Source organism: Dama dama, chromosome X (assembly GCF_033118175.1).
Source record: "Dama dama isolate Ldn47 chromosome X, ASM3311817v1, whole genome shotgun sequence".
In the NCBI taxonomy this organism is placed as follows: Eukaryota; Metazoa; Chordata; class Mammalia; order Artiodactyla; family Cervidae; genus Dama; species Dama dama.
This window is the reverse complement of record NC_083714.1, coordinates 132,297,288-132,324,656: the sequence shown is the minus strand read 5'-3', so window position 1 is coordinate 132,324,656 and position 27,369 is coordinate 132,297,288. Positions and strand designations below refer to the sequence as shown.

At 42.9% G+C, this 27,369-nt stretch overlaps 1 protein-coding gene across 1 annotated transcript in view; it reads right to left on the bottom strand.

Moving 5' to 3' along the window:
• Window positions 1-27,369, bottom strand: part of SMPX (small muscle protein X-linked) — a 50,795-nt gene that overhangs the window by 6,191 nt on the left and 17,235 nt on the right. The window contains exon 4 of the mRNA XM_061136626.1: window positions 21,785-21,932. Coding sequence (XP_060992609.1) covers window positions 21,798-21,932 — 135 coding nt within the window. The 3' untranslated portion in view covers window positions 21,785-21,797. The remainder of the gene's footprint in view (window positions 1-21,784; window positions 21,933-27,369) is intronic.

The window sequence follows — 27,369 nt, the reverse complement described above, 5'->3', positions numbered from 1 at the left end:
TTTTTTAAATTTATCATCCATTATATCATAGATGGTGGCTTCCCTGTGGCTCAGACACTTAAAAAATCTGCCTGCAATGCAGGAGACCCAGGTTTGATCCCTGGATTGGGAAGATTCCCAGGAGAAGGGAATGGCAACCCACTCCAATATTCTTGCCTGGGGAATCCCATGGACAGAGGAGACTGGCGGGCTACAGTCTATGGGGTTGCAAAGAGTCTGACATGACTGAGCAACTGACACTTTCACTTTCACATCACAGATAGTATGTGTACTGTTCCATCAGGTGGGTATACAAGAGCTGACTTAACCATATTGGACACTTAGGTTCTTAATGAATTTTGCTATCATAAGTAAACATAACTTTTGCCACGTATTCTCTTTAGGATGGCTTCCATCAAGGTCTAATTGGGTTGGAGGACATAATAATCCACAATGGTTGGAACTTTCTTCATTTATTAAGGCCCACACCCTCATCATCTAGGCTGGCCTAGCACTTGTTCTACAGAAGACTATCTGTTGAGGGAATGAACAAGTCCCTGTTTCATGATCATTTTCCCATTAATTTTTGTGACTATTACAAGTAACTTTTTTCATTGAATATCCCTTTAATTACTAATGAGGCTCTCATTTTCTCATGGATTCTCTATTAATTCTGGATCTGCTTTTGTGAATTGTGAGTTCAGTTCCTTTATCTATTAAAGTAGTAATATTTTGCTTCCCAATTTGCATGGGCTCTTTATACAATTATACATTTCATGGGAAACAGTTTTCTTGATAGTGTTTGCCATTTAATGTTTGGGTTTTCTTTTTCAAGTACAGAATTGTTTTTTAGTTAGCAAGATTTTGAGGGATGTTTTGGTGACTCTTCTTTTAAAAGCTCGCTGAGCAAGCTTAAATTAATGCCTTCATTCCCTCCCCCTACCCCGAATCATTCCAACCATTATTTTTAAAGTTATAGTCAAATCCTACCTTTTGAAGTCATCATCAAAGGTCCTTAATTTATCACCTTAAAAGTGACAAGAGGTCAAAAAAGGATGTTCATGAAAAGAAAAGCATTGCTTTGGAGATACGGGGTCTTATTTAGAAGCTTTGGTAAATCACTCCCAAAGTTGGGGAGGGATGAGTTTCTTTAAATCCCCCAGAAGAAGGGCTCAAATTTGGCTGTACATTGGAATCACCTGGGGAGTTATTAAAAATTCCGAGGTCCAGGCTGTCCCACAGCAATGACATAAGCTCTCTGGGGGTGGGATCTCCTGGGCCTCTGATGTGCAGCCAAGGTTGAGAACTGCTGGCCTAGAAGCACTTCTCAGATGTTAATGTCCAGAGGAAGCACTTGAGGATCCTGTTAAGTTGCAGATTCTGACTCAGGAAACCTGGGGTGTCTATTTCTAGCATCCTCACAGGGGGATGCTGTTGCTGTTGGTCCATGGAGCACACTTTGAGAATCAAGGGTTTTAAGCAGTAGTTCTCAGTGAAAGGGATAGCATTTTGCCCCCGGGGGACTTTTGGCACTATTTGGAGACATTTTTGGCTATTACAACCAGGAGGAGGGAGTGTCGCTGACATCTAGTGGGTAGAGGGATGTGCCAAACAGCCTGCAAGGCCCAGGACAATCCCCATTCCAAAGAGTTATCTGGCCCAAATGTCAATAGTGTTGAATGTGAGAAACCATACTCTAGAGAGAGTTGTTTCTGTGACAGAAAATGATCCCAAGCCTGAGCTGGAAGACTGTATGCTCTGGTGGAGTGAGTGGTCCCTTCTAGGAAGCATTTCTGATAAAATGTATGAGTGATTTTCTTCTGATCAATTTTAATGAGATTAAGAGCCCCCTCTGGGAGATGAGATTTACCTGCCTCCCTAAATTAGCCTTGTGACAGAGCTTAAAAACCAATTGTACCCAGTGTAACAATGTTATCTAACCACACTTGTTTCTATTCCAAGTTTTTGAACTGGCTGTTTGAAGCCTCTTTAAGCAACTTTGAAATAAAGCTTTGACATGAGCTGGCAATGAATTCATCAGAGAAATTGCTTCAAAACCCTTCACCTTGGCAGCCTCCAGGCTACTTGCTGGGTGAACCTTGTCTCTAAATTCAACTGTTTACTCAGTGCCTACTGTGGAGACATTGTAGTGCAGACTCTGCTTTCAGGTCCCAGCCATCCTGCTTTCTAGCTGTGTCACCTTGGGCAAGTGTTCTTCTAAACTACAGGAAAGTAACAGTTTTATACTCATAGAGTGCTTGCGAGGATAACATATTAAAGCATTCAGCAGAGTGCTTCCCACATAGTAAATGTTCAGTAAATGTGTACTGTTACTATTATTCTGAGCTGAAGACCCAAAAAAGCTTATAAATCAACACATCCCCTGCCTTGATCCTTCACTAAGCAAGATGAAGTCTTTGTCATCTTGGCATCAAGCTCTTTGTGGTACTGATGGTTGGTGGAGGTCTAAATGGGTGGAGAGGAGTATTGGAAGCAGTGAACTGAGTTGAAATTACAGAAAAAAGAAGGACCGGGGCAATTAGTGGATAACTGGACTCTGGGGAAAGAATGAAGAGAGATTCTGTGAAAAAAGTCTCCTAGAGAAGGAATCATAGACTAATAATGGGTCAAGAATTTTTAGGTCACTTTACAATGTTAATCTTAGGTGAAGGTTTGCATTCCTTTTTGAGGCCACTTTTGGTGATCAATTTACGTTTCTTTTGGAGGAGACTGTACTTAAACGGTATTAAAGGTGGAAACCAGATGCCTGACTTTATCTTGGTTACATTATATGCCAGAAAATGTAATAGGTAGGCACTGTGGACACACCAATGGGTAGGTTATACCCCTTCATGGCACTGATCATCTAGAAGGAAAATCAGATAATAAAATGAGTAAATGAGTGATGGCAGTCCATTCCTCCATGGTGACGGGTGCAGCCATGAGGGGACCAACACAGAAAACTGTAGATGCTTTATCAGTTTAAGGGGTTATGGAAAGGCTTTTCCCAAATCGTATTTAAACTGAGATCTGAATGATGGGTAAGAGTTAACCTGCCCATGGGAAGGGAAAGAGAGAGAAATTGGAAAATAATACACTGAGCATGTATAAAAGCCTAGACTCAGCATGGCACCTCCATGAGCTGGCTTGAAGCAAGGGATGCCCTGGGTGGGCAGAAATGCCTGCTGGGAGGACTTGGTGAGCCTGAGTCAGTTAGTGTAGGCCCTGCGAGCGGTGGGTCACTAAGGGCTGTTTGTCAGGATGACCTGTTTATCGCTTTTGTGTTTTTACTTTTTAAAATAATCCTGTTTGCTGCAGGGCTCTGGTGATGAAAAACCAGGGAGAAAGGCTTTAGGGAATGAAAGGCACAGGTCACTCTGAGAGCCGTGGGCCACTAATGCTCTGATTGCTCAGGGAGGTCACGTGCGTGGCAGCAACAAGCATGGTGGGTGAATGGAGTTCGCAAACCTTCTTTCAAGGTGACAACAAGGGTCAGACATCTAAGAAACTCACGGCGCTTGTCCAAGGACTCTTGCTGAGGATTTAGAAAGGTGGCCCAGCGAGAGCCCAGGGGCTCCCCACTGAAGCGTCTCCACTCGTCTCAGACTCCAGCCGGGGCTTAGGAAGGTTCCCAAGGGCCTCCCACTTTACTCAGAGAACAAAATATGAGACAAATCACAAATGACCACAGACTGCCGGACAGGCTCCCACCTGTCAATGCCCCAGTAGTTTGTGGGCTAGGAAGAATCTGAGCTTAAATAAAGCAGAAATGGACAGTCTTCCGATCTCATGGCTTAATTTATTGAACAGGAAATAAGCCTTAGGAGGGAAACGGACCTGTTCCTAATGATTTAACCATTAATACAGCCCTGCTATAAATGGAACTCAGAAGAAAAGGTGGCTTGTCAGAGGGTGAAAGAGTAGACCCCATTAGACAAAATAGGTCAGGCAGAGAGAAAGTCGTCCTGTCTCCTGACTAGTTATGTTGATCTGACATGACAGGCCTTGTTGTTTTTTAACTGTTCGAAAAGAGAGAGAGATTATAGAAGCGGTTTCTTTCTGGTTGCTGTCCTTTTTAGAAGATGGCTGTTTCAAAGAGGATCCTGAAAACAAAACAGCTGATAGCATTTATCGCAGTTCTGAGTTTTGTGCTTAAAAACGTGTGTGTGTGTGTGTGTGTGTGTTTTCAGAAACAAATTTTTACGGAAGAAAAATTCTGTGCTTCTTCTAGGGAGTCTTCTCTGGTTGATCACTGCCTTTCATCTTGGATTAATGAGACAGTAACTCCTAAGGAGGATCACCCTTCCATCAGTCTGATTTCTGGTGTTACTCTCTGCTTTTTTCTTGTTTTTGTTTTCACCCTCCCAAATCGAAAGAGAATAGGAACACGATCACAATATGACAACAAACCGAGGAGAGGGGGCAGTACACAAGCTGATTTGTCCCTTCAACCTTGACTTTTTAGCTTACTTCTGAATTTGCCCTCCCTAAGAGTTTCTGCTTTCTCCTTCCTCCATTTGGAGCGCCTCCTCCCTAATGACTCAGGGAAGTGAAGAGAGACCTTTCCCTAGTGCTCAGAGTTTGTGCTTTGCTTGTATGTTATCTGGTTTATGAAAGCGTCTGCTGTTAAAAACATCAGGGAAACTGGCTTCACATTTGGAAGTAAGCTTTCTAATCTCCCCAAAGATAAACAACATTTGGTGTTTTAAATAAATATAAGAAATTGTGAATGATGGGGATCAGTAGGGTTGAAAGAAAAGCAAACACTGAGATGTTAAGGCTAGTGACGTTGGGCAAAACCTCACTTCTCCAGACCTCAGGTCTGTCAAATGTAAAAAAAAGAAAAGAGGGGTAGGGGTTAGGTTGCTGGGGTAGGCATCCTCCCAGGTGACCCCTCAGTGAGTCTTGCCACCTGGTATTCATATACCCTTGTCCAGCACGGAGTAGGGCTGACTTGTCTAATCAGTAGCATATTACAGAAATGACAGGGTGTGACTTCCAAGACTGGGTCTTAAAAATCACTGCAGCTTCCACCTTGCTCTCTTTTGGATTATTGGGTCTGAGGGAAGCCAGCTGCCATGTTGTGAGGGCACTCAAGCAGCCCAATGGTACCAACACCTCCTGATAACCGTCAGCATCAATCAGCCAGTGGTAAGAGTACACCATCTTAAAAGAGGATCTTCTAGTCTTAGTCAAGGGTTTAGATGACTACAGTCCCAGCCAATATCTTGACTGCAACATCATCAGGGATGCCAGAACCACACAGCTCAGCCACTTGTGAACTCCTGACCCACAGAAACTCTGAGATAGTATTATTGCTTTAAGCTGCTAGGTTTGGGGTAATTTGTTATACAGCTGCTGCTGCTGCTGCCAAGTTGCTTCAGTCATTCAGTCTGTGTGACCCCATAGACGACAGCCCACCAGGCTCCTCTGTCCCTGGGATTCTCCAGGCAAGAACACTGGAGTGGGTTGCCATTTCCTTCTCCAATGCATGCATGCATGCTTAGTCGCTTCAGTCATGTCCGACTCTGTGCGACCCTATGGACAGCAGCCCACCAGGCTCCTCCGTCCACAGGATTCTCTAGGCAAAAATACTGGAGTGGGTTGCCATTTCCTTCTCCATGTTATGCAGCAATATATAACTAATACAGTTGCCTTGGGCCAAGTCCAGTTCTTATATTTTATATGTCAGTGAGTAGGGGTTATTAACAAGAATCTCAAAGTTGGCATTTTGTTTATCTCAAAAACCAGATCCTAGCTGCAGGATAAGACCATATTGCTTTGGGCATTTCTAAAAAGGCAAGTAGCCATTCTCTAAAGACTTGCCATCCTAAGAACTCATGGATTCCCTTTTGTGGAAGCTGGCCAACACAGCCAGCTGGCCTTGAACCAAAGCTTATAGTGCCATAGTTCAGCAAGCAGCAATTAGTCCTTAGCACATCATACAAAAAACATACCCCACTTATATTGTGTTTACATCTAGACACTCAACTTGTTAAAACAAACTTCAGTGGAAGGGGGATTACTTGGGCTCTCCTCTTAATGAGTCATTCCAAAGGGTGCAACTGAAGGAAAACACCACCCCTAGCAGTTTTTAGTCTGAGATGAATTGGGAGAGGGGTTCAAAGTTGCTGAGTTAATAGTTAAACTCAAGTGACTCTCCAGGGCATGGGACATATCTGGAAAGCAGGCCCTTTGCATTGGCCTGGACCTTGGTTAGACTGAGAGACATTGATGGCACCCTTACCTGTGATGATATGACTCCATGTATCTTGGAATAGTCACACAGCACTAACAAGGCATATAGCACACTCACTAGTGGGAACTACCATATCTTCAGCCCCTTCTAAACCCAACATGGCTATTGTTCTGAGCTCACGCGGTAGTCTGGATACCTCAGTATGTCTTCCCCATGCCCTATCCCAAACAGAAGTTGTGGCTCACCACGGATCACCCTCTGAATAAATGGATATAGATGCTGCATGGCTTTCCAAGAATGTGTGGCTATTTTCCACATTTAAGAGACTTTCACTGCAACCATCTTCACATTCAACAAAAGAAATACTTTTCTGAACAAGACATATTTCAGTTTGGTTTGTCCATGGAGGCTCTGAGAAACATTCTCTAACCCAGTCCTTCTGATGCAAGTTGTATGTTAGACTCACCTGGGGGTCTTGTGAAGCATACCCCTCCCCCTCCATTATTGATTGGGGTGGGGCTTAGGCAGGTCCAAGTGATCCTAGTGTGCAGTCAGCACTGAGGATGGTCTAACTGTACCCAGCAACTTGCTGCTGCCTGACCCCAAAACTAAAGTAACTAGAATAAAAATAAGTCAGTTGTTCAGAAACTGGCTTCAGTTCTTATGTCATAATGTTTGAGAAAAGCTATACAACTGCCCATCAATCAGCCAGGTAGCTGGGATCCTGGGCCTGTTTTGTATTGGACTTGAAAGATGTTCAAATTTAGAACATCTTCTGTGTTTTATTCCCACTGCCTGGACATCCATAACAGTATGCTTGAATGAAGATGATCATACCTGGCTTTTTGGTCTCTGCATATACTTGAAATTTGGCAAGACCTTCCTTAGAAATATTTCTATAGAGATTGGAAAAGTGACTCCCCTTATTTCTTGCCAATCACTGCATCCAGAGATCTCTGTATTATTTGTTACAACTGCACGCGAGTCTAAGATTATCTCAAAATTTAAAGTTTAAATTGAAAATCAGATAATGGGCTACATTTGTCCCCTGGACCCTGGTTTGCCAACCCTTGGACTATAGCAGGGTTAGAACTTAAGAGTTACAGAAATGAATATTGTATCAATGAGATTAAGTGACTGGTAGGTAAGTTGATGCCATGGGCAGAATTCCTCATGCATTATATTATCTCTCGTAATTTACACACTGCATTTCACCCCAGTGGAACTTCCTCTGTCTGCCACATGGAGAATCAGTCTGGAACAATGGTTAGGAGTCAGACAGCTTGCATTTTAATTCTGGCTGCCCTACTCTCTAGCTGTGCCACCTTGGGCAAGTTATGTAACTTCTCTGTGCCTCAGTTTTCTCACCTGTAAAATGCAGCTCTTATGTATAGTAACTCATTTAAGAATTACGAGGTAGGGTACTTGGGATAGTGCCTGACCCTTGGAAGCACTATTGTAAGGACTAATGACTGTTTCTTCATCAATGCATCATGTTATCTGAATTTCAGCAAGGCAATGTGGCCAAGTTGCTTTCTGTACCTTTGGATACTAGCTATAAAACTGTGGACCAGATAATGGAATAGTTAGGGAATTTGGAATGTCCTGACCTAAACAATCTAGATTCATGGCTCTAGGTCAGTGGTTCTCAAAGTGTGGCCCCCAGACCACCAGCAGCAGCAGCCCATGGGAACGTATTAGAAATACAAATTCTGAGGTCCACCCCAGACCTACAGAATCAGGAAGTCTGGAGGTGGGGCCCAGCATTCTAAGTTTCAGGAAGCCCTCCAGATGCTGCTGATGTTTGAGAAAGTTTGAGAACCACTGCTCTAGGCCATTCTGAAGAGTTTCTGTTGCCAAAGTACACAGGATGCTGTCCTTGGTGCTGCCTTGTCCCCACTCTCCTCAAGATCTCAGTTAAATATAAGGATGAGCTTGCTTCTCAGATTGGCAGATCAGACACTCAAAGTCAGCCTAGAGAAACAACTACACTAGTGGATGCTGGAATGTGGACCTGAAATGGTCTCAGTCGGTTGGAAGTGCCAGCCAAAATTTGCAGTTGTTTTGATTTTTAATAGAGTTTTATTTTTACCTAGAGTTTTATTTTTACCTTGGAGAAGGCAATGGCACCCGACTCCAGTACTCTTGCCTGGAAAATCCCCTGGACAGAGGAGCCTGGTAGGCTACAGTCCATGGGGTTGCTAAGAGTCGGATACAACCGAGCGATTTCACTTTCACTTTCACATTTTTACCTAACACAAATTTATAACTCAAGTTTCTTTGAGTTAGGCATTTGAACTCCTACATGTCCAGTGAGGTTGTCAGCAGTGATGTGGGTATCCAGGCACTGTATTTCTAGTTAGCATCGTGGCCAAGATTGCACGATTGTGGCAGGTTGCCCCTGAGCACAGGACTGAAGCCTTGCCCATCACCTCTTGGCATTTTATGACTTCATCACCTAGTGAGGAAGGGTATCACCCAGGAGAAAACAGAATCTGCAGTTAGTTATGAAGGAATGGCAGTGAAATGGTGAGGTGGTTCAGGGGTCATTCTGATGCAGCTTCATATGCCATCTGTTCTGGTTTCTGGGCATTATCAGCTGTTTTGTCTTATCCAGGCCATGTGATCTTCCCATGCACTGGGACTCCCTGCCAGCCAGGGGCTCTAAGACCAGCTCAGTTGGTGGTGTAGCCTAGTCCTGGCGATGGAAGCAGGTCTATAATTGGCCCTTAATTGGATTGGATTTGGCTCACAATGACTCCCAGGCTCTCTGTCCCCTGACAGATAACCAGCAGTGAACGTTGTATATAATCCTGTAGGGAATCTGGGATGCCATTTCTTGGCTGTTGCTGACAATGGAGAGCTTTCCAGAAGAGTTGACCTTCAGGATGATGATCTGGGAGTATTTTAAACAGAAGTTTTCCCCAGGTCCATTTATTTGCCACCTGGTCTTTCTTAAATTAAGACATCCCAACCTGATTTTCAAATTCCAGAATCAAATATGTGTGTGTGCATTATACACACACACACACACTCCCATGGAAATGATACAGTATTTTTTTTAATTAGGCAGCAAGAAAATAGTAAACAGAAATGGAAATTGAGATAGTACTTTTCCTTTGAAATATATCTATAGATATAAGTGGGTAACTTAATCCTAGCTCTCTTTCTCTGTCCATGAGAAAAGTCCCTCTGGGTATAGGCAGAGCCATCATCTGTCCTGTTCTAGCCCATTGCATGGGTTGTAACTAACCCCACCCACCCCCGGCACCTGCTGCACCCTGAATGGTGGTCCTACTTTTTTATATATATATTTGAAATGAAAAGTACTATCTCAACCCATGCAATGGACCATAACAGGACAGATGATGGTTCTGCCTATACCCAGAGCTTTTCTCACTGACAGAGAAAAAGAGCTAGGATTAAGTTACCCACTTATATCTATTGATACAGATGGAGTTAACTACACTTAATCAAAAATTAGTCTTAAAACAAACTCTCTTGATGATACATCCCACAGTCTTCTACCCTGAGTGAAGCTGGAAGTCACATAAGAGTGAACTGCAAATTCAATTCCTGCCCTGCCTGTCTCATGGAACTGTTGTGAGCCTCAGAAGAGAATAAACACAGAAGTAGGCTGGAATTTTTAAAATCAAGTGCAAGAACTTGTTAATATTATTACTGCAAGTAGCTTCCAATTCAAAGATGGGATTTAAAACTTGCCATAAAACTCCAAATGAGCCTTTATTTCCTCATTTTCTGGTTCTTGACACCCCCTAAATTAGCCATTTCATAGAGTCTCCAAACTGCCATGTTATGTGGCAGTTGTATTTAGTACTGCCTGCCTACGTGTTTCACTCTTATTGCAAAGCAGAAATGATTCAGTTGTCAAATTTAGTATCATCAGAAAGAGGGAGAAAACACCCCTGGAGAATACTAAGAGGAGGAGATTGGATGTGAATGGGGCATAAGCCAGGAGAGGATGTCCTAGAGAAGACACAGGGCCACTTCTGGATGTTTAGATCAACATGGATCTTGTTTTAGTTTCTGGACCAGACTTCAATAGTATACAGTCTGTGTACAAAAGATTACTAAAAAGATGAGATGCCTCTGTTTTTGACCATCAAGCCCATTCAAAATGCTCAGTAAAATGGTGTCTGAAATGCATTGTTTCCCTTTCCCTTGATAGTAAGAGAATGGCAGCTTGACTTAAATATTTCTTAAACTGATTTTCTTCAGAGAAAGACTGGAAATGCAAACTGGACATATTTGGTAGTTAAAAGTGGCCGAGGAGGGTGTGGAAATCCCTTGAAGTCTCCAAAAATCAAATGAAAGTGCTCAAATGCAATGTGTGCAATTTTACAGGCTTTGGAAACAGTAGCTGCTGCAGGTTTTGAAAAATGGGACTGCAGTGCCTCCTTCAGGAGAAAGATGGTACTTGCAGATTAGAGATCGTCTCAGGAGGTCACTGAGACACAAGTCCTCCCAGGGGCTTACAAGGGCCTCGGTGAGCTCAGATTAGTCACAAACAATTAATGGGGTTTCTTTTTCAGTGAGCTTTTTCATATTCCCTGGGGAAATATGCAGAACTCCTCTTTAGAGAGTATTTCATGTAAAAACCAACCAACCGACACTTGGCCTTGGAAGAAAGGGAGGGGGAGCAGAGGGCATGGGCAATTTGTGGGGGCAAAAAAGGGAATGACATTTTCTGGATGCTGATTTGTGCCAGGTGCCCAATCTGAGTCAACTCACTCTCTTTATGTTTGCCTCTCATGATCGAGATAATCATTCCTATTTATAGACGTGGCTCCGAATGGTCAGGAACTTGCCCAAGGTCACAGACTTACTCCGTGACACAGCAGGAATGTGTGAATGTGAAGCACAAATGTGTCCCACTCTATCCAGCACGTCCAGTGCTCAGTGTCTTAAATTAAGTTCCTTCTCATGGTAGCATGCTATCATAATAATAGCTGCTACTGTGTACACACTATGTATGCAACTTAGTGTCTCTCAGCCTCAACACTCCTGAAGTTTCTTGTGGGGGGATGTTTGGTGGCATCCCTGGTCTCTACCCACTAGATGGCAATGGTACCCACCCTGTATTGTGACATCCAAAAAAGTCTCCAAACATTGCTCAGTGACCTTTAGGGCGGTGAGAAAACTTGCCCCCATGAGATAGGTATTACTCTCATTTTTCAGAAAAAGAAACCATGATGAGCCAAATCACAGATCAAGAGAATAGCAAAGCCAGGGCATGAATCTGTGCCTGCAGCACCTCTAAAGCATCTGCTCTTCAACCTTCTTTCAATAGAATATCTGTTTTCTAACATCCTGTCTGGAACCTCTGTCACTTGTATTCAAAGGCCAGGATTGTTTCTTTCTCTCTTCTGCAGCCATTATGTGTTAAAGTCCACTTTTACATTCGTACCCAACTAGACTGGGAGTCCCTCAGGGGACATTGTCGTGTATCACCTACCATTAGTGTCATAGTGCCTGGCATATAGTAGATGCTCAAATGTTCACTTACTAAAGGAGTGAATTCATTCCAGTCCTTTAATCCTTCCCTCCCATTCAAATCCAGCTCATGGTATTAATGTGCTTTATGAAGAAAAAGGTTAATTTGGCTAAAGTAAATTCCAGGTAACCTATATACAGATGATTCAGAAATGAAAATTAGCTTCAATCTGAATAAATGGATGTTTGAACACGCAGAATTGAAAAACCTTGTTTGGTAACGTTTCAGGATCTGTTGCCTCCGGAACAAAAGGGCAGCCATGATTCCTATCATTTGTATCTAAAATCAGGGGTCAGGCAAAAGCAAGGCAGAAAAATGTATGTTATGTGTTGAGGATTCAGTTCTGCCTTTGACACTTCAGGGCTGGTCTTCTGGGGTGGAAAGAAGTGCCACTGTCCTTTCTAGAGGCTTCCAGTGACTTCTGGGTGATAAGACAGGCTTTCTGCTGTTTTCCCAGCAGTCAAGATGAAATTGTTCTGAGCTGCCTTTGTGCCACCTGCCTGGTCAAAAGTGACTCCAATCTGTCTGCAGCTTAATAGAAATGTCCCTTGGTGAGAAGCCAATTGACTGACCTGCCTGGGATTAAAGCAGCCACCACCTCACCCTACACATAAAGCCCTAAACCGGAGGGTGTGGACTGATCAGTCCCCGGGCAGGGAGAGGAGGCGCGAAGTACAAGTTAAATGTGCGGGTCTCGATGTGCTCGTCGTGACTCCTTCTCCTTCTCAAATGCCACAACGTGTCGGGGGAGTTAAAGCGAGCAGCGTTGTCACGATGCAGCCAAGCCTGATGAGACAGCCCGGAATTCACTTCCCCAGTTTTCTGCGTGGGCTGCACACAGCGTGAGAAGGAATGAGAGAGAAAAGGCCTCATGGGTAGGAGACTGCCTCTTGATGACACACAGATGCCTGCCAAGCCCTCGCTCAGCCCAGGAGCAAAGGCAGGCTCTGCAAAGGCCTGGCCTTCCTCGGACTGGCCGCAGCTCTGTCAGCACCGGGCCAGGGCCACAGCCTCCCAGGCATAGCCCCTACCGCCCCTCTCCTTCCTCCTCCCCTCCTCCCTTCCTTTCCTTTCGCCTCCTTGGCCTTTCTCTCATGCTTGCTCTGATATTTACAGACATTAAGGAACCCTTCCTGTTTTCCACAACCCTTAAAGAGAGCAAACAATTCATGCTTCCAGGCAATATTCTGCCCATTCACCTGACCCCGGCTAGACTCCCTGATCCGTATTTGAATCCCCAAAGCTGATATCCTTAGCACCTGGTGCAGGCTTTATGCTCAATAAATGCTTGTTGACTGACTGACTGAATTCATGCATGAATGGATGGATGAACAAGCAAACAAATGAATGAATAAATAAACCAACATGTCAAAGTTGTGGTGTCACCTCTTTGTGTAGATGACAGTTTCTGCAGCCTTTTTAAGCCTTTGCTTGTTCTTCCTGCAACCTAACACAGTGAAATAGTGGCAAAACCCAGAAGACCACAACTAAAAGAACATTTTTAAAGAATGCAGTGGGTGCTAGTGATTAAAAGAACTGGCTGTGGAGTGTGATATCTGACCTCTGTGACTTACAAGCTGTAGGACTTTGGTCAAGTTATACAAACCATCACATCCTTCTTCCCCCCACATAAATGAAACGGGCATCACAGCATATACTCTGTATAGTCAGCACAAGGAGTAAGGAAATAATGTATGTGAAGTACAGGACACAGTGTCAGGCATATCACGAGTATATAATAAATGCAATGATGACAATAAAAATGATGACATTGATGTTAGTGCTGGTGATTACTAATGCTTAATGCTTAACATTCGTATTTTAAAAGACTTGATGAGCTGCTGAGATAACCTACTGCTTTCTGATACATCTGAGAGGAAAAAGTAACCTACCCAAAATGGTCATGTTTAAGGCCAAATACTGTAATTCAGGAATATGCCATGCATACCATAAATATACTTAATTTATCAATTAACAAAAGAATCATATTTAAGAGTGCTTGATGCCTAAGTCTCTGATTAATGTGAATTGATTATACATATTAGGCCATTAATTACTATTCTTTTTATTAATGTTTTCATTTCTGTAAAATGCATTGCATTGATTGCTTGGAAAAGAATGTTTGCAAGATGGTCCTGACGTCAGTCTTTGAAGTAGATCAAGCAGGGTTACTGACACTCAGCACAACTAACGTTTAAGATTGGATAATTCTTTGTTGGGGAGCGGGGCTGTCCTGAGCATCGTGGGACATTGGCCAGCATCCCTGGCATGTCCCCACTAGATGACAGTGGCAGCCCATACCTCTCTGAAGTTGTGACCAATCAGACTCTCTCTAGACGCTGCTCTCTATCTTCAGAACCACTGGAGATAGAGTAATGAGTTCCATTGCACTGTGAGTAGGGCAAGTGCCAGTGGTAACTGTCCTTTAGCCCAAGGAAATCTACATGCCAGATTACAAGGGTCTACAAAATTGGGTCCTGAGTCACCTCTGCCTTCTAGCGAGCTGGCCAGAGCAGATGTGCCCTTCTCAGGGCTCAGATCTGCTTTCACCAATTCCAAATCCCTCCTGAGAATCCACACATTAGGCCTTCCAGATCTCTGTTTTAATAGAAACCACCCAGGTAGCTTCTGTGTGTTTGCTGTAGAGAGGCTCTTAAAGCAACTGTCACGATCAGCTCAAAGGCTCCTCACGTTCACCCTCAAGAGTACTTTACACCCACACAGGCTGTAACAGGGTCTAGAACAAAAGCTTTACCAGGCAGTTTAACAAATGAATAAAACCTTGCAGTTCGGAACCATTGCAAACTCATCTTTATCCTAAGCAACTGGGGAGCAGGAAAAAAAAAAGAGCATCACAAATCAGAAGAAATGTGGCTCCACTAGAGAGTGAAAAATCTCAGCATAAAACCATTTCCTTCAAACAAACTGAATAGAGCATCTGTAATTGGGTCAAAGCAGGGAACATTTCAAAATTGAGGACAAAAAATTTCCAGCAAACCACAGAGAAGACATTTGGAGAAGTCGTTAGGTTTGTTTTTGTTTTTGTTTTAAGTATCAGTCTATGTAAAACAATAAATCAGTCCTCTGTCTTCTGGCAGAGGGAAAAGGTTATGAAACCATGATTAAGTCAGACTATGAAAAATAAATCATCTTAATTCCAAAAGCTACAAGCAGCACAAAACATTTTTATGATAGAAAAAGACAGATATTATACAATCTCACTTATATGTAGAACCTAAAACATACATTCTCATAGAAAAAGAGGTCAGACATGTTGTTACCAGAGGCAGAAGGTGGAAAAAATAATTAGAGGAAGGTGGCCAAAGGTGCAAATTATCGGCTATAAGATAAATATTGGACCGGCCAAAATTTTCATTTGGATTTTTCTGTAACGTCTTATGATAAAACCTGGACAACCTTTTTGGCAAACCCAATAAATACTAGAGATATAATGTACAACATGATGACGATAATTAACAGTGCTGTATGGTATTTAGGAAAGTTGTTAAGAGAGTAAATTGTGAGGTCTCATCACAAGGAGAAAAAATGTTTTTCTTTTTTTCTTGTCTTCTTTATTTTCATCATATCTGTATGAGAGAATGTGAGCTGAGCCTATTTCTATAGTCATTTTGCAATATATGTAAATCAAACCATAAAGATGTATGCCTTAAACTTGACCAGTGATGTATGTCATTTTTTTCTCAGTAAAACTGGAAAAACATTCTTATGAGAAAATGTGAAGTGGGAAAAGATTCAAAACCATACATGTGCTATGAATGATGCTACTTGAGAAAAAAAGTTGAAGGAAAACTAGTTCCCATTTATGTATAATTACCCCATCCCAGTTGCTGTGCCTGGATATGCTTTTTAAAATACATCTTCCTAGTCCTTCACATCTCCCTAATCCTAAACCCTATGAGGAGGGTGCCATTTTCTGCTTTTTATGAAACCAGGAAATAGAGACACAGAGCTCAAAGTTGCAAAGGTAGAAGGTAGTTACCCCAAATCCCATATTGTTAGCAGCTTTAGTTATATTGCATCTCCTATGTAAACCCAGGGGGAAAACTGGAAGGGAAGATATCAATGTGAGTACTATGCTGAATGATAATTTTATAGGTGAGTACTTTTTATTTCCAAGCTTCTATCATGTTGTGACAGTGTTTATACAAATAGATTTTTTAAACATATTACATTTTATCATTTGAAATGGCTGATATTTCCATTCAGACATCAGTTGAATAATCTGCCATTTATGTAGATATGGGGTAAGCTTACTCTAAGATGATAAAGGGCATGGTTCCCAAATATGGAGCTGCTAGTATTGATTTGATTGGCTGGTCATTAACTTGAGATCTTTGTTCTTTTTTTAATGTAGGCATTTACAGCTATTAAATGTAATAGCTCTGATGCAAAGAGCTGACTCATTTGAAAAGACCCTGATGTTGGGAAAGATTGAAGGCAAGAGAAGGGGATGACAGAGGATGAGATGGTTAGATGGCATTACTGACTCAATGGACATGAGTTTGGGTAAACTCCGGGAGTTGGTGATGGACAGGGAGGCTTGGTGTGCTGCGGTTCATGGGGTCACAGTCAGACACGACTGAGCGACTGAACTGAACTGAACAGCTATTAATTTCCTCTAAACACTGCTTTTGCTGCATGCCACAGTTTGGTGTCTGTTATTTTCATTTTCAATTGTCTCAAAGTGTTTTCTAATTTCTCCTGTGATTTCTTCTTTGACTCATTGGTTATTTAAGAGTGTGTTGTTTAAGTTGTACACCTTGTGAATGTCCCAAATTTCCTTCTGTTATTGACTTCTAATTTCATTCCACTGTAGTCTGAGAACATTTTTGCCATGATCTCAGTCCTTTCAAATTTACTGAGAGTTGTTTTATGGCCTAACATGAAACAAGTCCTGGACATTATGCCATATGTGTGCCTGAAAAGAATATGTACTCCGATGTTGTTGAGGGGGGTGTTCCACTAGTTAGTTTATAGCGTTACTCACATTTTCTATTTCTGCTATAGACTGAATGTCTGTGTCCTCTTGCCCCAAAGTCATATTTTGAAGCATAATCCACTGTATGATATTAGGAGGTGGGGACTTTGGGAGGTGAAAAAAGTCATGAGGGTGGAGCCCTCATGAATGGAATTAGTGCCCTTATGAAAGAAACCACAGAAAGCTTCCTTGCCCCTTCTACTGTGTGAGAACGCAGGGAGATGGCCATCTATGAAACAGGAAGCAATTTCTCACCAGATACCACATCTGCTGGTACCTTGATCTTTGACTTCCCACTCTCTAGAACTGTGAGAAATGAATTTCTATTGTTTAAAAGCACCCAGTCTATGGTATTCTTATATACCGGCCCAAACAAACTGACACAATTTCCTTGTTGATCTTCTGTCTAGTTGTTCTATCCATGGTTGAAAGTAGAGTACTGAAGTTGCCTGCTGTTATTCAGTTGTCTATTTCTCCCTTCAATTCTGTTAGTTTTTGTTTCATGTATTTTGTGGGTCTGTTGTTAGGTGCTAAACACACTTCATCAAGTGTCTGAGTACATCAATTTGCCCTTCTGCCAACACTCTCAGAATTAGCCTTTGAATCAGCAAGAATAATTGTGATATGTAATGCTTAACATTTAGGAGTAATGAACGCCTTATGTTCTCCTCCATCAGAGATGGCATCTTTCCGGATGACTGGTTGGTGAATATGTCTTATCTGGACATAGATGTTCTTTGAAAAATAAATACAAAGAACTCTTGAAAATTAAATGATTTTCTTCTGGATTTACATATTTTTCTCCCCCTTTGAGGAAAATGAGCCAATCTTGACATTTTTCCTAATTTTTTTTCAGTTTCCCAGAGGAATAAAATTATAATCAATAAATTAAAGTCAAATTTCTGAGACCTTTACTGATTGTGGACAACAATGTTACCTTCAGTCCTTGACAGAAAAGTTAGTCTTGCTTTTAAGTAGTAATCTCCCAGAGAGTGCACAGACCTGGAAGGTCTGTAAGAACACATTTCTACAGACTTGCTGTGGTCAGGGCACCAGTAATGAGGCCTGTATGCTCAAGATGTATCCAGTGTGCCCTGGCCTTTGAAAAGCTATATCCTAGCATAATAAGCAGATTTAAAAAAAATAAAATGAATAGTTTGATAAGGATTGTGGCAGCATAAACAGGTGATACCAGAGTTGGGACAAAGTGCTGGATGGAGAAGACATGCCTCCCCAACAGGGCATGATAATGGCTCTTTTCAAAACTACCAACTCTAGAATCAAGGCTGGTTGGTCAATGTTGGGTACAGCATAGAGACTAACTTGACACCATGGGGCTGCATGTGGGTGTGCAGGAGTTACAGATCATTCCAGTTTACTCTCACTCACTGCCCTACATCAATGTTTCTTAAAGTATGGTCCGATGCCTGCTGGGTGACTTTGAAAGACTCCCTGATTCCCAAATGCAAGTGCTTCCCTCAGTTCAGGCCAACTTCCCTAGTGGCTCAGACGGTAAAGAGTCTGCCTGCAGTGAGGGAGACCAGGGTTTGATCCCTGGGCGGGGAAGATGCCCTAGAGAAGGGAATGGCAACCCACTGCAGTATTCTTGCCTGGAGAATCCCCTGGATGGAGGAGCCTGGCGGGCTACAGTCCATGGGGTCGCAAAGAGCCAGACACGACTGAGTGACTTCACTTTCTTTCTTTCTTTCTCTCAGTTCTCACAGGAAAATGGAGATTCATTCCATAGACTTTCAGTTATATGCATGGCCAAAAACTAAGCGGGTTATTAAGAATCACTAAAATTTTGCATTTTTCTAAAACCCTGGTTTTGTCTGCTGTCATCAGAACTGGCTGTTGCACACCACATGGCCATGTTACAATGTCCAACACAGAGAGGAGGAGTTCCTGCCACTTCAGAAGGACAATTTCTTTCTAGTGCTTCATGGCTCCCAGGGCTTTCAATTGCTGCTATCTTTGTGTTCATTAACATAATTGTAGAACTCTTCTTAGGGTTTATCTTTGTTAATCTTTCTTCTCCTAATTGCTACATTGCCACTACTTTGATACTTATTTTGTTCCTCTCTAATTCTTTGTTATCACTGAGTTCTTTAACTGCTGGAAAAAGAGAAGAGATGATGTGGGTGGGCTGTAGGATCTTGTTTTGCTCTGCCCTGAAAGTCTAAGAAGTATTGCCCTAGAAGAACTCTTTGGTCTCAGCAGGCTGGCCCACTAATGATGCTCTGGACAACCCTTACACTCAAGAAATTATCTCTGAGCCTCTGTTTAAATCATTCCATTCCCACCACCTCCTTTCAGTTGTCCCTGATGCCAAATCATTGTGAGTCTCCCCATCTCGTGAGTCATAACCTCACTTTGCTCTACTGACTACTAGTCATAGGGGGTCATAAAGCCACAGGATATCTTGAATCACTGAGAGGCTATCTAATTCTTGAATTGTTACCTATCTTTTGAAGTATTTTGTATTTATCTTTCCATTAAAATAAAAGTATCCTGAGAGTACTGACCAAGTTTGACATCTATAGATCTTGTAGAGCAGAATGAAGTGCCCACAGTACAGAAGCTAGTTACAGAGGTTCTTTACTGGGCTCCTGTGGTCTGATCTGAGGGTTGGGAGGGAGCAGAAGTGGACACAGAGTCTATTGGACAACAGCCCTCAGCAATCCTCCAGGTTCCCAGACCCCTATTCGTGAAGTCTGAGGTGGCATCTGCTTCAGCTACAGACAGAAGGCTGACAGTGGCTTTTGACAGTGGACATGGGGTTGGAGATTCCTGATCATGCAACAAACAAGCAGGCATGGGAGCATGAGAGGGCCCTTGGTTTTCAGGCATAGCTGCTGCTCCTTTCTCTTCATCTAACTCCTAGGCTTGCTTAAATCGCCTTCTGGCCACCTTGAATGGCAGCCAGGAGACTCCTGAGATGTACAGGAATGAATATCCGCCTTCCCCTGCCCCAGCCTGTTCCAGCGTGGATTAGGGCCCCATTTGGGATTCTCCTGTCTTTCTTGGCCTTGACTCAGTATGTGTTGTCCCTTTGTTGCCTGGTTCTGGTTTCTGAGGAGGTTCAGGCCCTAAGTCCTTTGCCATAAGCTGTGATTACGGATCTCTAAATGGCTAGTCACTGGCCTTTATGATTCTTATCCAAAGTATTTTTTTATCAATATTCATGAATAATTCTAGCCATGACACAGGACATGGAAAGAGTCTGAAATCTCACTTAAAATAAATGCTGATCTTAGCTAGAAGGAGGTGCTCCTCTGTCTTATGTCTAGGATATTATAATAGTTATACCCTAGACTTTGAGCCTTGTGGTTTTCATAGCTTGGCTGTTGTTGTTTTAGTTACTGAGTCGTGTCCAACCCTTTGCGACCCCATGGACTGTAGCCCACCAGGCTCCTCTGTCCATTGGGTTTCCCAGGCAAGATTACTAGTGTAGGTTGCCATTTCCTTCTCCGTGGGATCTTCCAGACCTAAGGATCAAGCCCTTATCTCCTGTACTGGTAGGCGGATTCTTTATCACTGAGCCACCTGGGAGCCCTCATAGTTTGGTACTGTGGACTTACTCAGTTTTCAGACAATGACCTGTTAGATTAAATCACTGAACAATAATACACAGTGAGGGTAGGTGATGAAGGGGTGGCCCAAAAAGGAGGAAATCAAATCCAACCAGTGAGGAGCTAGATGATGGCTGGTCCAGGGTATTTACTGCTTATGATTCCAGTGAATCAATCAATGTTAAGAAATCCTCTCCCTCCGTGAGCATAAACCATGACCATGGAAGTCTCAAAATCTGACAGATTTGCAGAAGAATTGATGAGTCAAAATCAAAACAGCCTACTACCTCTCCTACAAAAATAAAGATCACTCCTTGGCTCAAAACAGTGACTGTCTTCATCAGGAATTCAGATCAACTACCTGGACAGTTTCAGTTTTTATATTCCTATAGAATAAGGACAAATGGGCTTCTCTGAGTGATTTTGCATTATTAGAAATTGTTCAGGAGGGAAGGATCATTAAATCTTCTCTGAGATAATGAAGTAACAAAAAATGTATCCTGGCTATTGTGGTACCGTTTTGATATTTTATTGAGTTGCTATTGTTCTCCATTACCGTAACCACAGATTCAAGGCTACAGAATCAATCTCACTGCTGAATAACACCGCAGGATCCTCTCTGAACTAATTTTAAAACACATTCCTTTGAATCTTCAAAACCTAATTCTTCTGCAACTGGAACTGGGGTTAAATTTAGGTCAACAAGAATTTCATAAAAGCAAAAAACCCTTTAAAGTTTGCATTAAAAATTCATGTGTCTAACTGAACAGCCTTAGTTGGGTGATGATAATAAGTATTACCAAAAGTTCGTTTCACTTCTGGGGGCTTTCTCAGAAGAAACTTCTGTTGCTTCATCCCAGACATATTGGAATATTTTATTTCAGCTTGGCAATGCAAGCAGTACTGAGTAAAATGACACTCAGTCATCAGTTCATCTCATCCTGTCATAATGAATACCGAGTGTGTATGGCTTCAGATCAGTTCCTGCTTATGTCACTTTCTCCTCATCCAGGTTCCTGGATTTACTCTATGGTCAGAGAATCTGTTGTGTTTTGTTCTCACTCCTTTATTCTTTCATATAACTATGCTGAAAACTGTTGGATGGACAGTATGCTGGATACTGTTCTTTTCTGTTCTTTTGACTTGAAACAGCTCCTCTCTCTCCACTATAAAGGAACCTTATCAGCAGAAGTTACTTGTAAATGCCCTGGTAAGTCAGCATCAGTGTGACACAGTAGCATTGCCATCATCACATGTGGGACTGTCTCACTAAGAAGGTGACTAGGAAGGGGAAGGCAGGCAAACATCCTCAGTGGCCGTCTGACAGGTCTGGGGAATAAGACAGGCCTCAAAGCTTGGTTTACATACCAGAAAACCTTTGTGCCAGAAGCACTGGTCTAACGTGAGAGTGCCAATACTTAGTAAACACTTCTGGAATTCCAGACTTCTTCCGTGGGAGGGTTTCATAAACCATTTTTATAGTGGTCTTTTTGAGACAAAGGAAATAGGTTTTCACTCACTTTTTTCTTCCAACTACTGTTCAGCTTTGGGGACATACTTCAGTTCACTTTTAATGTTCTGGATCTCCGATAGGTTGACCGCAGGTCCTGGAAGTTTCTTAGCTCCTGGAATTGGCTTCTTCTCCTCCTCCGAAGCGGGAGGAGCACCCTAAAGAAAAAATAGAAAGAGAAAGATTTAGCTCACTGAAGAAGACATATGGTCTCTCTGGGTCATGGACATGAAGCTGAAAAAAATTAAAGCAAAAATAACATCAGTGTAATTCTAGCAGACTGACTTTTTCTTGTGCTGTTGTGATCCCCTCAGAGTTTCAAGAAGATCTCGTGCAATTTATAGAGGAATAAAGCTGGAAGAAAAACACAAGTAATTTCCCCATGACTTAGAAAATACGAGAGTACTGTGTCTGATACAGTGTCTGATAACTCATAAAAATTACCACTAGTGAAAAGGATTTATGTTTCCAAGAGAAGCGTCTTACAAAACCAAATTTTATCTAGTGGGAAAGAAACCACCTTGCTGGGAAAAATTGAAGGCAGAAGGAGAAAAGGCAACAGAGGATGAGATGGTTGGATGGCATCACCAATTCAATGTACATGAACTTGGGCAAACTCTGGGAGATGCTGAGGGACAGGAAAGCCTGGTATGCTGCAGTCCATGGGGTCGCGAAGAGTCAGACATGACTGAACAACTGAGTGACAACAAAGAATCCTCCTGCCAATGCAGGAGACGCAACAGACTCAGATTCAATCGCTGGGTCAGAAGATCCCTTGGAGTAGGAAATGGCAGCCCACTCCAGTAATTCTTGCCTGGAGAATCTCATGGATAGAGGAGCCTGGTGGGCTACAATCCATAGGGTTGCAAAGAATCAGACACAGCTGAGCCACTGAGCATACAGGCACACACACACACACACACACACACACACACACATATCATAATATCAGAAGATGCTTGAAAGGCAGAGTTTGTAGACTGTTAGTACACAGTCACCTCTAACAATGACTTGGTCCAGGAGTTTTCTGTTTTTTTTGGGGGGGGGGCACATTGGCTGCCAGCCTTTGTTCCAATGATGTTTCTGGGGTACAGAAACAAACTGAAACTGACATAAGCAAAACCTCTTAAAATCTGGATGGGAGAGGATGCAGTGGCAGAGGAGGGCTCTCCCCTCCTACTTTGGAAAGTATTTTACATTTTCTGTTTTTCTGTTGTGGCTTTAGAGCAGGAGCACATTCTATACTTGTTGTGGTGGCTCCTCCAACTACTGGTAAGGGCTTCCCTGATAGCTCAGTTAGTAAAGAATCCACCAGCAATGCAGGAGACCCCAGTTCGATTCCTGGGTTGGGAAGATTGACTGGAGAAGGGATAGGCTACCCACTCCAGTATTCTTGGGCTTCCCTTGTGGCTCAGCTGGTAAAGAATCTGCCTGCAATGTGGGAGACCTGGGCTCGATCCCTGGGATGGGAAGATCCCCTGGAGAAGGGAAACACTACCCACCCCAGTATTCTGGCCTGGAGAATTCCATGGACTGTATAGTCCATGGGGTCGTGAAGAGTTGGACACGACTGAGTGACGTTCACTTTCACCAGTTACTGGTACAGAAGCGCACAGGCACACTTGTGGATAGCTGTTTAGCTGATTAATCCCGAAAATGTCCCATCGTGACAAATCTATGCCTCTGTGTACATACACCAAACATACAGATTAACAGGGGCTGTAAAACAGTAAGATCCATTGCTGTTCATGGCTCCTAGGACCCCGACCAAGTAGTGCAGATGGTTGCTGGTTAGCTCCTTCCTCCTATTTGCTAGTGGTGAGGTGCCTAGTCTCCGGGGCCCTGGACTGGAGGTGTTGGAGGAACATTTGATCTCTGTGGCAGCCGCAAGAGCACGCCTCTCGGATCAGTTTCCTGCAGGGAGGATAATTGAATGACAGCCCCAGCTGCTTTGCCCTGAGACCCGCCCATCACCATGCTGAGGTCACACTTCCCACGGCTGCTCGTGGCCAATGGCTGAGCGTCATAGGATCCGAAGGCGGGCTTGCTTCTGGGAGACCTGGGCCTCCTCTGGGAAGGACTCGAGAATTTTCCTGAGAACAGCACTGTTGCCTAGGTCACTTCAGCCCCACTCTCCGCCCAACGATCCTTCATTTGCATCACGGTCTCATGTTTCTCACGACCGTCTCATGTTTCCTGACAAGTGTTTTCCCCAGTAAATATTTTGCCCGTCAAATCTCCTCTTTGGGTCTGCTTCTTGGAGGACCAGACTAACATAGGCTCTCTGTGAGCCTGGCAGAGCTCCACCTGCTGGGCCAGCAACTGAGTGAACCGGTTCAGTTATGGGAAAAAGAATAAGAAAGCGCACGCTTGTCTCAGGTTCCAGCCGTGTGCCAGCCACGTATCCACAAGTGTGCCAGTCCTGTAACTCGGGTAGTAAAGCCCATGCTGCGCTTTAGCCCCCATCGGGCTCCTACATCTGGTTCTCGAATTGTCTGAACCCTAAAGGGAAAGGGAAGAAAGCTTCCCAGACTTCAGCCACTTATGTGGTGCATGTACAGAAACGCTTTTAAATTGTTTATTTAAAGGGCTGAGTAGAAATATAAAATAGTGAGGTGCTTGTCTTCTCCTATAGGCTAGTGGTTTTTCCTCTGGTCATTTTCTTGGATTGTGGCACAGTGCTAATGAAATAGCTAACGTTTCACCCATACGAAATGATAGAGTCATGCAACATCAACTCTACCTTTGTAAATACCTGCAGAATGTTGTTTCCCCAAGTCTTTGTACAGAGCCATAGGCTCAGCTTCCTTGTATCCTTTGCACACACCCATCATTTATAAATGCAGATTTAGAAGCAGTAGATAAAACTGTTAAAGCTCCACCTGGAGGACAAGGTATTCTGAAACCTTCTTTGTTAAGCTTTTGAAAAGAATTTTTTAACAAGGCTGTAAGGTGTTCTTTTTAGAAAATATATGTGTAGTAGTGAGATGAAAAATGTCTCCTCACTTATAAACATTCCCATGGTTGTTAGGTGGATATAGCTTAATACAGAAGCATGAAGGAGAAAAATATTTCTAATTCCTTCTGTTAAGTTCCCAGATGAGTCATACTTTCTAATTTCAAAATGTGCTATATTACCACAATTAACACCTAAAGCCGATGTGTGCAGTTATGTGTCTGGGTGCAAAGATTTATTGTGTGAACATACACAGTTAAAGGATGAAAATATTGGACATTAGGCATTTTCCTGTAAATTTATTAAAACCTCAGTGCACTGTGATTATTATTTATCAAGGTAAAACTTTTAGCTCTTGATTTGGTAGGGTCACAAACAATGGAAAGTTATAAGTGGATATATTTAAGAAGTAGGTTTTAAGACACTGACTCAGGAAGGGGTTAGTAGTGGAAGTTGAATCTTCTCTCATCTTTTAAAAAATAATGCGAGTCAGATTCCATTTTTTTCTATGAATTTGTTATCATAAGAATTATAATACATTAAGGCATGAACAGGCAGGGTCCAGATGGTGCCATTTGGCTGAGTACGCTCTCTTTTCTTTCGTAAGTAGATATTTGAATTGAGAAAGAACATGGAAGACATTCTTTGGTTTTAGATAAAACTTGAGAGACAGCTTATCAACCTCCATGCCAGTCCCAGTTCCAGGAATGGCTATTGTCAAACAGAAATGTCCCTTTTGGGGGTGACAGAGTATTTGTAAAATCAAGCAAAATGATGAACCATCTTCCAGCTATCTCACCTTCCTCTTCCTCTTTACTGCCAGGTGCCCTAACTGAGTTTTCCCCTAAATTCTCTTCTGTACAACACTATAGCCGGATGTGCTCATTATGCTCAACCACTGAAGACCAAATAGTTAGCACACTACTAACATATTGAATCCTCACATCAATCTTCAATCCACAACCATTATTATCCCCACTCTGCAATTGAGGAAACTGAGGCACAAGACTGGAGGGAGGGGTAAGAAACTTGCCCATGGCCTCACAGCTAGAAAGTAGTGAGACCAGAATTCAATAGTGTGTTTGCATCATGTAAAGAGACCAGGTGGAGGGGGAAATAATGAGCAGAAAATCCCAATGTGCTACTTTGTGACTTGATAATGATGGAATTTGAGTCAAAAGGAAGATTTGGGAGACAGAGTAGGAGCTTGTCAGTATCCTTCAGATCACTTTAATCAAGCAGCTGCATTGTCTTAGGCAAAAGACCAGCCCAGCTTCTTAAGATCTGGTTGTAAAGCTTCTGCGTCAGGCACACGCCAAGCTCTGGCTGGGCCGAGCAGATGGAGAGCACACTCCAGCTCTGAGAGCAGAACAAGGGCTCACAGAGACCGTAGGTGGGTGGGAGGCCCAGCCAGTGCTCACAGGCCTTGTCACGTGCGCCATCCTGGCTTCCTGCTAGGGTCCCTCCTCTTCTTTACATCTGAGGTGGTGGCAGGATTGAGATGGGGGAGTTCCTGGCTGTGACCGAGGTGGCCTGTTCTGTTCAGGGATAGTATATTATGCCCTCGACTTTAGACAGGAGTTATCTTAATGCAAAGCTAGGCAATGAATCCCAAATCTAAGAAAGTGAGCAATTCCAAGGTTTTAAACTGGATAGTAGTAGAAAAGCGGGGCTGTACAGGTTAGTTGAATTTAGATTCCATTATCCCATTCAAACTATGTGACAAAAGGTGGCTCGGGCCTTGTAGCCAAGCCAAGCACCTAACTGTTCCCCTGCAATACTGTTTTCATGAGACCCTTACTCCAATGTTCAGCCCAGATACCACCCCTCCCGAAGATCCCACAAGCTCTTACAATAAGGGATACCACCCTTCGCCAGCCTCCCGATCCATGAGCCCCATGAAAAAGATGTAGCTCAACTCAGGAAACATTTCTGGGGTCTCCAGATCTCTGTGGATACCTCGCTCCCTCTATCCCACAAAGCATGTCAGTTGGTCATTTGTTTATGTGGTTGGTCATAAAATAGGTTATCACAACCCAGGCTGTTATCAGGCTTTAGCTATTTCGGAATGTGCTGGAACCATCAGACTGGATACAAGGCAAGAGTAAAAGCAGATTTCCTAACTGGGACACTCGTGTGGAGAGAGTACCAGCTGTAAAGAAGTGAGGGCCATGTCTACCACAGAGGAAGATGAGGGGCAAGCCTCCAAAACAACAGTCGTATCAGTCAATTTAGTGAGAAAAGAGAGTCAAGCTACCTTACAACTGATCGCCAGACACAGTGACAGACACAGCTTAGGAGGAAGCACAGGAAGAAAACCGAATTAATTAAGAAATTAAGAAAAACAGATGAATGGAGATGTGGGAAGAATGCCTTTCTGCCCTCCCTTCCACCTCCCTGGGCTATTTTCTTACAACATGCAAAATAATAGGCCCAGGAGTCCTTCATAAAAATTGGATAATTCAGTCAGTCAGTGAACAGTCATTTACTGAATACCTGCTAGGTTATGCCATGTCCATTATATCACTGACTCTTTCCTCACAGAGACCCTTGGAGAAATGCGGGGGATTGTATTTTGCAAACAGAGATTCAAAAGGAGAGTTCACGATCATAAGCTAACTGGTGGCCAGATTAGCAGC